The sequence below is a fragment of the Penaeus chinensis genome, chromosome 29, assembly GCF_019202785.1.
Source record: "Penaeus chinensis breed Huanghai No. 1 chromosome 29, ASM1920278v2, whole genome shotgun sequence".
Classification (NCBI taxonomy): Eukaryota; Metazoa; Arthropoda; class Malacostraca; order Decapoda; family Penaeidae; genus Penaeus; species Penaeus chinensis.
Window position 1 is genome coordinate 3782239 of NC_061847.1, and position 12500 is coordinate 3794738.

Genomic DNA, 12500 nt, shown 5'->3' on the forward strand with positions numbered 1-12500 from the left:
TGTGGCACCCCCTTGTACATACAGAATTGCAGACACGGACTTACACACACATAGACTTGCACACACATGGACTTGCACACACATGGACTTGCACACACATGGGCTTGCACACACACAGACTTGCACACACATGGACTTGCACACACATGGACTTTCACACACGGACTTTCACGCACACAGACTTGCACACACACAGACTTGCACACACAGACTTTCATACACATGGACTTACACACATATGGACTTTCACACACATACTTGCACACACATGGACTGGCACGCACGGACTTGCACACGCACAGATACTGACAGTCTTAGTCCTGATGTTATGATTATTAGAATACTAATAGTAATAAGAAAGAAAAAAATCCTACTGAAAGTGGAGTAATCTGTGTTTAAACACAATTTACTCCAAAATTACAATAGACCTGACATATATCTCATGCTAGCTGCAACCATTAGATGAAGACAGTGTTTCCCAACCTTTTTTATTTGCGACCCTAGATACAGTCTTAACCTGGTCTAGTAATTCTAAATGTATGATCATGCAGTAATAAATCCAACCATTTTCATGTTAATTATACATGCAAATGTATATGAGCTTATGATATTTTATATATATATATATATATATATATATATATATGTATATATATATATATATATATATATATATATATATATATATATATATATATATATATATATATATATATAGGTTTATATTATTATCCCAAGGAATTTTAACAAAATTTGAAATGTGGAAGAAAATTATTGTTACAAAAACAAACTTATACTTGCATATCCAGCTGTGGATTCTGTTATTCCGGCAACCTTTATTTGGGTTTGGTACCTCTGGATTAACATATACTTTCAATTTTAAGGCTATTATTATACTGATGTTTTTCCTTATAGGTACTGCTGCTGTTACAACATCACAGCCAGAAGTGACACCAGCTAAAAGTGCTGCGCCATGTAAATCCCGCCAGAACCATATTGTATACAGCACCAAAGTGTGTGAATCACTTGGAGCCTCAACGAAGATACTCACTCCCATGCAAGTAGTCATCCAAGTTTTGTTAATGTATTTCAAGTACATTTCAGGTCTTTTGTTATTTTGCTGTATATCTTTCTTTTTTGGTCATTAGTGAAAAAGGATGAGCTAATAAACATTATCATTTTAATTTGTACTTCTTTTTTTATCTGACAGGTTGTCCGGGGATATCTGCATGAGAACCTTTCACTGTACCAATTTTTGTCCTCTTGGTGGTGGCACAGTGCCTAGTCTGCAGTGCATTAAGTGCCTCTGTCTTTTCCACCCAGAGTGTACTTACATGCCACCAGCCACTGCGACAATTATACAGACAGGAGGTGCCAAGTTCCTTTGTCCAGTGAGTTCATAAGACTTCTATCTGTTGAAAAATGTATAATAAGCAGGGAAAATTTGATTTTGTGTTTGGAAGTTTTACAGAACCTTTGATCATGCAAATGCACTTTATTGCATCTGCGTATATATTTGATGATGATTTGGTTATTTTAGTGAAACTGAATATTTTTCTGTATTTAAGAATTTACTAACTCACTTCTGTTACAAACCAAAGTAGTAATATATAGTAGTAATAATAACAATAATGATGATAATATTAATGATAATGATAATGATATTAGTAATGGTAATGATGATATTATTAATAGCAATAATAATAATGATAATGATAATGATGATGATAATAAAATCATAATAATGATAATGATAATGATAATAACAAATATAATGATATTATTGTTATTATTTTAATTTTTGTATTATTATTATTATAATGGTGGTGGTAGTGATGATGATGATAACTGTTATTATTGCTACTAATTATTAATTCCCATATTGTTGGCACCAGCAGGGAAATACAATCCAGTAAAGATAATAAACTTATCCTCCTTTCCATCTATTCCTCTTCCATAGAATTGCTATAGAGAGAACAAGGAGAATGTAGGTGCCAACCAGTGGACACCTCCCAAGCCATATGAACCACTAGCGTATGACCCTCCTTCTTGGGAGTCTGAGGAAGAGGATGGCAACAAGCCAGACCAAGAGATCATTGCACACAATTATATAAGAGTAAGCATGAAGGATCATCATCAGTCCATGCTGCCCCCCCACCTAGCAGGAGTGAGTCGCAGTCAACATTCTGATGCTCTCGGGTTAGTATATTGATGTATTTGGTGGATGTGACCTAATTATGGTTGGAAATTTTTCTGTAAACTCAGGTAAGGATTTAAGTTCATCACTGCACACTACTCCGAACATTTATGCCAATGACAATGCCATGGTTCAGTAATCACAAGCCTCAGCAGGTATAGAAAGCAAGGAGACATTGTCAAAATTAAACACATAGAAATGCATGAAGGATAGACCATCAGTCTCACTAACAATCCATAAAAGATTTTCTGAAATGTCAATGAGTAAGTGGGGATGTATGCTTTGCACAGCATGATAATGGAAAGTGGAGGAAGAGTGTGCTACACACTGCATCATATGTGGTCACAGAAGATCCTAGAGTGGTGTGTGATTGTGCTCTCCACACAGTAAAAGGAACAAAAGAGAAGAGTCCTAACAATCAGAATTGGAAGAATAAGATAAACACTAATGATATTGATAATAGGAAGGTATGTAAATGTTTCCCTTCATCAGCAGAAATGAGAGGATGGCTTAGATTGAGATAGAAAAACTGCACTAGTTACGTGTCTCCATGGTACAAGGGTCTCTTAAAAAAACAACCTGAAAGTATAAGCCTAAAAAGGTATGGAGTATCATAGAAGAGAATATGCCCATGGAGAATACATCAAACATTTAACTATGGCAGGACATTGGTGCACGAAACTGTATTTTCAAGTCTTACTTGGAGTGACTAAGGCACAAAACTTCCCAAAAGACTTTAGAATAAGAGACAGGTAAGGTAGTCACAGACCTCAAGGGCAGCAGTTTGAGAGTGGCTAGGAACAAGCTCAGTGCATAAAGAGAGTGAACATATGAAGTTCATTAGAAAAGGAGGAAACCCATACAAGACTAAAGACCAATATATATAATGTGGAGAATATACAAACAGTTTTCTAAGGGTATAAGGACATACATATAGGTCTCAGAGAAGAAACAAGACCAAAGACCTAATCATACAAGACAATGTAACAAAAAGGATACATACTGATTGTATTGCCTATAGAGAGACTGGACTGCATGAGAGTGTTTGGTAGACTTCAAAACAGGAACCATAACAAGGTCACTAGACATAGGACACAACAAGTTTTATCAGCAAGATCAGCCACATTAAACAGGAAAGAGGCTACAGAATGGTATAGACCAATCCATGTGTGTGTGTGTGTGTGTGTGTGTGTAGAGCTCATGAGAAAGAGGCATTTATCATATAGCAGATTGATATATGACAGAATTGAAAACACACACAAGATGTAATGGTATATGCACCCCTCTGCTTATTGATGTTTGTAAAAGAAGAGTTGTATGGTGTTTCATATGACTCCTAGTGTGGAGGTCAGTACAATTAATGGTGATGAGAAGTGGTACAATGATAACAGGGTGAGGAAGTGGTGTACTCATCACATACCCTTGGAGGAGATAATATTAATTCTATAATAATTCAAGATATACCAATTATTATAAACCAATAAAAACTGGCCCATATGTTAGGAAGGCTTTTGATGGACAAAGTATCAGGTATTGCTTACCTTGTTACTTATAATTTCCTGTAATTTTGCATTTGTTTCAGGATGGTTATATAGATGTAAGTATAGTTGACTTTACACATATAAACACTGCTTGATAAACAGCTGATATGAATGGGATATCTGCAGTATCCTACACTTCCTCCAAGCCTGGGTTTATTTGCTACTCTTCTGTTTTGAAAACAAGCATGAGATCTCTGTGCAAGCAGTAGACTCATGGATTATTGATATTAATAATAATATATTATTAATAAAGGAAGTGTTAGGACTTCTCAAACTTTCAACCTCAGTTGATTTGTGGCTAATTAATTGGTGTATCCAATTAGATTTAGAAAAATGTAGATTAATTAATTTAACTAGGTTTAGAAAAAGATGTAGATTAATTTTGAAACATGTGCTTTTCTCCTGAAATTACAGACAAACAACATCAGCTGCTATGTATTCAACAGGATCAACACAGCCTCCTGTCTTCACCACGGACAGTCAAGGTGGGAAATTATATTAAAGACAAGAAAAAGAGATTTAGTTAATATAGTAACAGATAAAGTATTGAGTCAGTGCCACAGTGTCAGTGTCTTATATGACCTCTAGATGCCATAGAACTGAAATTCTAATGTAATGCCAGATTGGACAATAGACAGTATATATTTATATGTACTCCAGGCATCAATAGGTTAAGGGTTAAGGGATGTGGTCACCAGACTGAGGAAACTTATTATATAGTGGTTGTTAGACAGCTACCTGTTTAAAAGTAGGGTGCATGCAACTACATAGAAAGAAGTTTCTTAAATCTATAAAAAAAAACACTATCCAGATACCTGAGGAAGCCAGAACTGAAGTTGTCAAACATTTTGATATGCTGTACTGCACAAGTCGGTAGCACAATACTTTTGTCCACTACTTCAGTATTTTCAATTTTATTTTGTGTATTATTTGTAAAAGTAAGTAGTGGTTAGGATTCCATAGCATTTCTTTTATGGACTATAGAAAGTATAATCTCTGATCAATCTTTTATTATACTTAAGTATAATCCCCTTGGATCTGGTTGATGTGACTGTCATTAGATGAAAAAAATTGGCTGAGGGCTGGAATAATGGAAACAAGCCACCATGAGAATGTTGGCTTAAGGCTGGGATGAAGGGAATGACTCATCACAAGTGTAGAAAGCTCTTGGAGGGTGATTAGACTCAATGGCCATTTAGGAAGGGACTCTTGCGTTATTTTTGGGTGAATGGGTTCAATGGTGAAATGTCACACAACTTATATTCATAAACAGCAATACTAAAACAGAATAACAGTAATAAATGCAAGGGATAATCTTGGTATGAGAATACCAACTATTGCACTAGAATATATTCAATCCAGTGCTGACGGACATGTCATCTTTATGCATGCCATTCCTGCTGTGAGTTTACTTTATTAATCGTTTATACATGTAGATGGCTATACATGTACTATGTCACCAATGAGCCAATTACAAGTATTGCCTGCCTTGCCTGTTTACGCGTTTCCTTGATTTATGGAAATATTTTACGTTATATTATTTTGCTGTTACCAATTTTTATAACATTATAGTAATTATAATTTTTATGATAAAAATAACACCATCAACTTTTAAAGCATTAGTAAAAAATATGTTTTTCCCACCAGTTCAAGTAATGGTGAAATTCGGTAAGGTCACAAAGTCTAATAATTGACTTCTTTGTGGCTAAGTACTAACAGAGCCATCTATGTGCAGAGACATTTCACAAAACTATAAGAAATGAGCACAGCATTTTCCCCATTTTTTATTCATTTTCCCCAGTGGCATGTGGTTAATGTAATATGGTGTCAGGTCCAGGATAGCAAGAAAAAAGAGAAAAAGAATTTGTATATATATCATTGAATATTTTTTTTCACTGTAAGTATATCTACTGATAGTGGCTGAGAAATCAATGCAACTTCCCTTTAACCACCAGCACTGCAAGGAGCTCTAACAGTCAGTGCCAGTGGGATGATTGGAGGACTGCCACCCAACCTCCCCAATGGCCAGGTGGTGCAGATACAGTCACCAGGCTCAGTGCCAACACGCTTCCTTCTTGTCCGGGCAAATAGCAATGAGATGCAACCAGTTCCGGTGCCTCCACTGCAAATAGGGATGCCAAGAGGCATCATTCTACCCCAGAATATGATTGGTGGGCAGCCAATGCCAGTTATGCTACCATCCCATTGTCAGCCTAGGTACTCAGGGCCTCACACGCTTCAGCAGGCAGGCATGAGGGCAACAGAGGAGTATGGAAATTCTGCTGTCAGGGTAAGGAGCTAAGACTTAAATCTTATTGAGAACTTAATTGTTGCCTCTTGATTGGTGTTGGAGCTCCAGTTTTGCTTATTTTTCTTTGACTTAAGCGACAGGCCTTTTGGTCTTTGTTATCAAAAAGTTTATTTCAAGCACTTTCCAGAAGTTCACAATGGGGTGATGGAGCAAGGAAATAATTAATCAATATTTATTTTGCTTAATCCTTAGATTTTAGAATGATTCAGACTATGCAACTTCTCCTGTAACTCATATCATAACTAATTAGAAATGGAAAATATTAATAAAGATGTAGTTAAAGTGTGGACAAAAAGGGGGAGATAGACTGAATAATCAGACAGACACCTTGTGGCATTAATATCCAGAAAAAATTACTTTTTACATTAAGCCACATGGTTGACAGGTGTTCGTATATTCTTTGGTTTCCCTTTATTCATACATTCCTCACATTCAGGCAATGGAAAGTCTGAAGAAGCAAGAATTTTTGCGAGATCTGAGCCAGAGCTACCGACTTCTCTTACGTGTATTCAAGTACTTGTCAGTAAAGGATCTTCTGGTTGCCTCGTGCGTTTGTGTCATGTGGAGAGACTTGGCCTACAGCTCATCCTTGGTAAGAGAACTGTTGACAGTGTTTGGTACATAGTAGTGCACAGCATGTGATCTAGGTTTGTGTTTGTTAAGAGAATTGTTATTAAATCTTTAAGGATGACAAACTTTGGAGTTTTGTGCATCTACAGAACTGAACATTTTCTCAGTTCAATGATTCTTATTTGGATTTTTATGACAGGGTTAATTTAAACACTTCTTTTGGATCTTTTTTGTATTTCATCTAGTGTGTGCACATAACTGGAAAAACTTGCAGTCCATCCTTCAAACATTAATGTCCTAAATCTAGAAGTGCATAGAGTATGATTTTTTACATTTTTGTGTGTGTGTGTGTGTGTGTGTGTGTGTGTGTGTGTGTGTGTGTGTGTGTGTGTGTGTGTGTGTGTGTGTGTGTGTGTGTGTGTGTGTGTGTGTGTGTGTGTTTGTTGTGTGTGTGTGTGTGTTTTTTGTGTGTGTGTTTTGTGTGTGTGTGTGTGTTGTGTTGTGTTGTGTTGTGTTGTGTTGTGTTGTGTTGTGTTGTGTGTGTGTGTGTGTGTGTGTGTGTGTGTGTGTGTGTGTGTGTGTGTGTGTGTGTGTGTGTGTGTGTGTGTGTGTGTGTGTGTGTGTGTGTGTGTGTGTGTGTGTGTGTGTTGTGTGTGTGTGTGTGTGTGTGTGTGTGTGTGTGTTTATGTGTGTTTGTGTGTGTGTGTGTGTGTGTGTGTGTGTGTGTGTGTGTGTGTGTGTGTGTGTGTGTGTGTGTGTGTGTGTGTGTGTGTGTGTGTGTGTGTGTGTGTGTGTGTGTCCATGCATGCATGCTGTTGTAAAAATAACATTATGTTGGTTTTGAAAGGAAACCATGATAACTGGTTGTTGAATATTGTAGCAATGTGTTAGTAACTGTACTAATAGGAATCCTTTTATGAAAAAATGAAAATCCTGAAGTTATTTAGAATGCCTGTTTTCTCATTTTCAGTGGGGAACAGTTCGCCTACGAAATGTTTGTGTAAGGGACTGGTCTCAGCTTGCACGATTCATGGAAAGGCGAAATGTACGCAACATAGACTTGAGAAAAATGATCTTCAGACATACTGTTCCAGAGAGATTAGAGGTGAATACCAAAGAAAGTGTGGAGGACTTAGTTGGGTTTTCAATTATCCTCCATTGTATAAGATTTCTTATGGTCTGGTTTATAAGCTGTATGTATTTTTCCTTGTGATTGAGTAACCAAATATTTACACCTTTTTAAAATCTGATTCCAGCACACATTACATCGTTCAGAAGCATCAAAGAGTCCCTCAAATGATGTAACCTCACCGGAGCCTTCTTCTGCCCGCTCATCTTACATCCCTGAAATAAGTAGTTGCAGAAATGGATCTCCTGTTTCTAGACAGTCAGAAGCAAAACACATACCTGGTCTAAAGAGGTCATCTAGTGGGGAAGAAGGCTTTAGAATATCACCCCAGAAAGATAAATTGATAAAAGATCAGGTCAAGGGACAGACTTTGGATGATGATAGCTCAGTTAAAAAAATGGAAAACCCAGTCGATACAAAGGTAGAAAAGAGAGAAAGTGTTGGAGAAGTGCAGCCAGAAGTCAAGAAACAAAAATTACAAAAGAAATCAGATGCAACCTGTGAAACCAGTGATACCACAGCTACATCTGAGGAGGCTATGGAGATCACAGAAGAGGATTCCAGAGAGGATAAGGAAACCTGTAAAAAGGATAGAATAGAAGTAAATTCTGATGGATTTGCAAAGAGAGCAAGTGCTTCTTCATTAGATACAAGTAGTGACAGAAGACCTAGTCATGAAAATGAATGTACGGAAGACTATGATACAAATACAAGTAAAATCAAAGATATACAACCCAGACCTGAAGGAGGTAAGTAATAAATAATTTAAACTTTCTGTTAAATTACTAACTAATAGCCAAGAACTTATAATATACTATATTTCTCTCCATCACTTGTCTCACAAACCATGGTAGGTGTGATGTAGGATTTTCTTGATGTATGACGCAGCTTTGACAAGTTTTGAAAAAGATTTAGTTTTTTGTTAGAGTAAGTACCTTGTAAATCTGGTGCACTGTATAGTATTATGATATAGCTTGTATTGTAATTCCAACCAAGTATTAAGAATTTTTTTTATAACGTTTCATGGGGATAATGATATGCCTTCACCTATTCCTAACTTTTCTCCATCTGGATGGACCTTTCCTTTTTAAGCTGTAAAAGTGATTGTATTTGATTAACTGCCTGGTATCTATAGATAGCATGGATGGAAAAAGAGGCACATGAGAACATAGCTACAATGAAAATCAGTCCACTCCAGGTAGCCTAGTTAGAAATTAAAGAGCCTGAAATGTCTGTGCCCCAGATTTATATTTTTCACTTGTGATTAATCCAAAAGAAAAAAAAAAATGTTATTGATAGATTTCAGTCAAACAGAAGCTGCATGTTTTTGTCTTGTTAGGCTATGCATTTTTGACATGTATAAATCCAAAATTACTAATTATTTGATTATCTGACAGGCTGCAAAAGAATAGAAAAAGATATATGGGATGACATCTGTGGAGCAATGGGCAGCATACATTGCCTAAGGGGAGTCATTCTTCCCACCTGCAGGGCGGAAGTATTGCAGCTTTTGCTAACACGCTGTAAACACCTCACTTCTGTTACAGCCACAGAATTAAGAGAGCCATCCGGAATTTCAAAGTAAGACTTAAAAAAAGAGTGTTGTTTGCACTGTACACACAGGTTATCAGGGTCAAAAACTTGTATACTCACCTTTATGTACAAAAATAGAAATTTCTTAATTTTCCTTTTGTTCTGACAGTTCATTTCCTTTTTGTATGTCCAGATTTGACCCAGCTTATCTTATGGAAGTACCGCATCTAGAGGAGCTCAGACTGGGTTCTACACAAAATTTTTTGCTCACTTCAAATTTCAACTTCATCAAACTTCAAAAATTAAAGGTTTTGGTAAGTATTTTAAAGGTTTAAGGTCTTGCAGGCTGTGGTTTACCTGTTTTTCTGTGCCTGTCTTTTAATTTTGAAATAACACCACACTGTATATTATTCATTCTGTAATATTATTTTATCATTATGAAGTTTTTCCCTTGTATGAATTAATGTCCTTATTTAATTATTCATTCATATTCATAATTATAGTAACCTTACCCTCTGTTTGTGAAATTACATACATTTTCTTGAAAAAAAGATATGAATGAGAATGAAAAATTTCACAATGCAATATATGTAATTATTTTTTCAATACTCTGTTTTCAGAATTATGTGAAGAATAGAATAGCTACCAAGTATTCACACTTTTTCAGCATTTGCCATAATAAACTGTCCACACTGTTTCTTAGTGAGCTCCTGTGGCTACTCATCCTCTTCCTAATTGTATCCTTTGCTTTGTATCCTAACACTTTCTTTCACACAAGCACCAAAGATACCAATCACACAATTTTTATTTATATAATATAATCCTCTTATTTAGCATTTAGGAGGCCAGCCATTTATTCTGCCTAGGTAAACATTAATACAAGGGGTAAAACACCAAGTTTTGAATGTTTCATCATTTTGGAAATATGGATGGTCAGGAAAGTAATCATGTTAGTGTATAAGTAATGTGAAGTAATAATGAACTTTCACTCTTTCACAAGGTTATGAGAGGATTTTCTGGCTCCAACTGGCCATACCTTGGAACCAATTTGACCCATCTCCAAGTAGGGCCTGTTGGCAATTTCAGCAACCTGACATGGAATAACATAGGAAGCATGACTAGTAAGTCTAAATTTAGTTCTGTAAGCAGTCAGTGATTTGGTATAACTTTTATATGTATGTGGATGAGGGTTTTCTGAAATGTGTTTGCTGTAGTATGGGCCAACTCTTTAATTTACATAAGAGAGTTTTAGAGTCATGTATCAGAAAGTATGTGTATCTATATCATATTTAAGTCAGATAGAAAATTGCTTTTTGGGATTTTTTTTCATTCAGTGTGCCCCAGTGTGTTAAGACATGCTGGATCGATTAGGAAATTATTTGTAGACTTATCATCTGATTCTTTTATGCAGATGTTTACAGTAAATGTAGCTTTGTGTGTTGTGGCATGAATATGACATTCAATACAGGCAGTATTCTATGTTATGTTTCATCTATGTCAGTGAAGGTAGATCAGGAAAATATATATATATTTGATTTAGACATATGCACTTGAACTGATAACTTATCTACACTCTGAAAATAGATTTGGAAGCTTTGTGGCTAGAGGATGGAGGATCCCTGAATGACATTGCCATCTTTGAAGCCTTAAGTCGTCTAAGCAACTTGCGGCGATTGTGTCTCTTCAATTTTGCTGTGGGCCCCAAGCTTGGACAGGCATTAAAGAAACTCATCAAGTTGGAGAGAGTGTTTGTGCTGCCAGTGTCTTCACAGCAGGTATAGATGTCAGCTGTATTTATAGGAGTATTGTAGTTATTTGAAAAAAGTTTAAACATTAGAGTCTTTAAAACTCAGTTGTACAATCCAGTTGTCAAAGTTACTGAGGATGTTTAGCAATCATGAATAATCATTGCTGCCTTTTTTATTGTACTCGGATAATTTTGCTGGAAAATGAAAGATATTTAACATGAGTGGAAATTTTGTATTGTCAATTATTAGGATGTTATTGTTGTTGTACTTATCCTTTGTGCAATACTGTTTTCTTATAGAAATCTAAGACATATTCAAAACAAGTGGTTATATACTGCATTTGCAGGCAAGTATTGGTGTGCAGAACGGGAATATGCTGGCTGTGACAGAGACGATGCGCCATGTGGATGAGCTTGTGTGGGCAGTACGATCACAAGATATCCAACTTATCACTCAAGTAGAACATATTCATATGTGTCCAACCAAAACAAAGGTTTGTTGTCTTTTCTTTTTTGGGGGGATGGGTGTTTTTTTATGTAGATTTAAACTTGTTTACTTTGTCAGGGATATCACTGTTCAATTTGTCTTTTTCTAACATTTTCTCTGTGTGTGTGTGTGTGTGTGTGTGTGTGTGTGTGTGTGTGTGTGTGTGTGTGTGTGTGTGTGTGTGTGTGTGTGTGTGTGTGTGTGTGTGTGTGTGTGTGTGTGGTGTGTGTGGTGTGTGTGTGTGTGTGTGTGGTGTGTGTGTGTGTGTGTGTGTGTGTGTGTGTGTGTGTGTGTGTGTGTGTGTGTGTGTGTGTGTGTGTGTTTTAATGAGTGAACGAAGAAAAAACTATTTGATAAGAGACTCTCAGGAGTGAGAGTGTGAGTTTTAGTGATTGTGTGTGTATATATATAAAATATCTTTATTATTAGTATATAATATCCATATAATATATATGTATATAATATATAATATGTATAGAATATATATATATATATATATATATATAATATCTTTAATATTAGTATATAATAACCATATATATATTATATTTATATATAATATATATAAATATATATATAATATATATATATATATATATATATATATATATATATATATATATATGTATATATATATATATATATGATATATGTAATATATATATAATATATATAATATATATTATATATATTATATATATTTATACTATATATACTATATGTATGTATGTATGTATGTATGTATGTATGTATGTATGTATGTATGTATGTATGTATGTATGTATGTATGTATATATGTATGTATGTATGTATGCATGTATGTATGCATGTATGTGTACGTGTGCGTGTACGTGTACATGTACGTGTATGTGTATGTGTATGTGTATGTGTATGTGTACATATATATATATATATATATATATATATATATATATATATATATATATATATATATAATGTATCGTTGTTGGTGCTGGGGGGAAGG

General features: G+C 35.3%; 1 protein-coding gene across 2 annotated transcripts in view; it reads left to right on the forward strand.

Annotated features, from left to right (window-relative positions):
- LOC125040680 overlaps positions 1-12500 on the forward strand; it is a 30289-nt gene that overhangs the window by 14217 nt on the left and 3572 nt on the right. For both annotated transcript variants that reach the window (XM_047635360.1, XM_047635361.1), the window contains exons 10-22: positions 916-1057; positions 1211-1391; positions 1961-2199; positions 4153-4223; positions 5694-6028; positions 6486-6641; positions 7590-7724; positions 7876-8497; positions 9146-9329; positions 9475-9595; positions 10282-10402; positions 10866-11056; positions 11376-11522. In XM_047635360.1, coding sequence (XP_047491316.1) covers positions 916-1057; positions 1211-1391; positions 1961-2199; positions 4153-4223; positions 5694-6028; positions 6486-6641; positions 7590-7724; positions 7876-8497; positions 9146-9329; positions 9475-9595; positions 10282-10402; positions 10866-11056; positions 11376-11522 — 2645 coding nt within the window. The remainder of the gene's footprint in view (positions 1-915; positions 1058-1210; positions 1392-1960; positions 2200-4152; positions 4224-5693; positions 6029-6485; positions 6642-7589; positions 7725-7875; positions 8498-9145; positions 9330-9474; positions 9596-10281; positions 10403-10865; positions 11057-11375; positions 11523-12500) is intronic.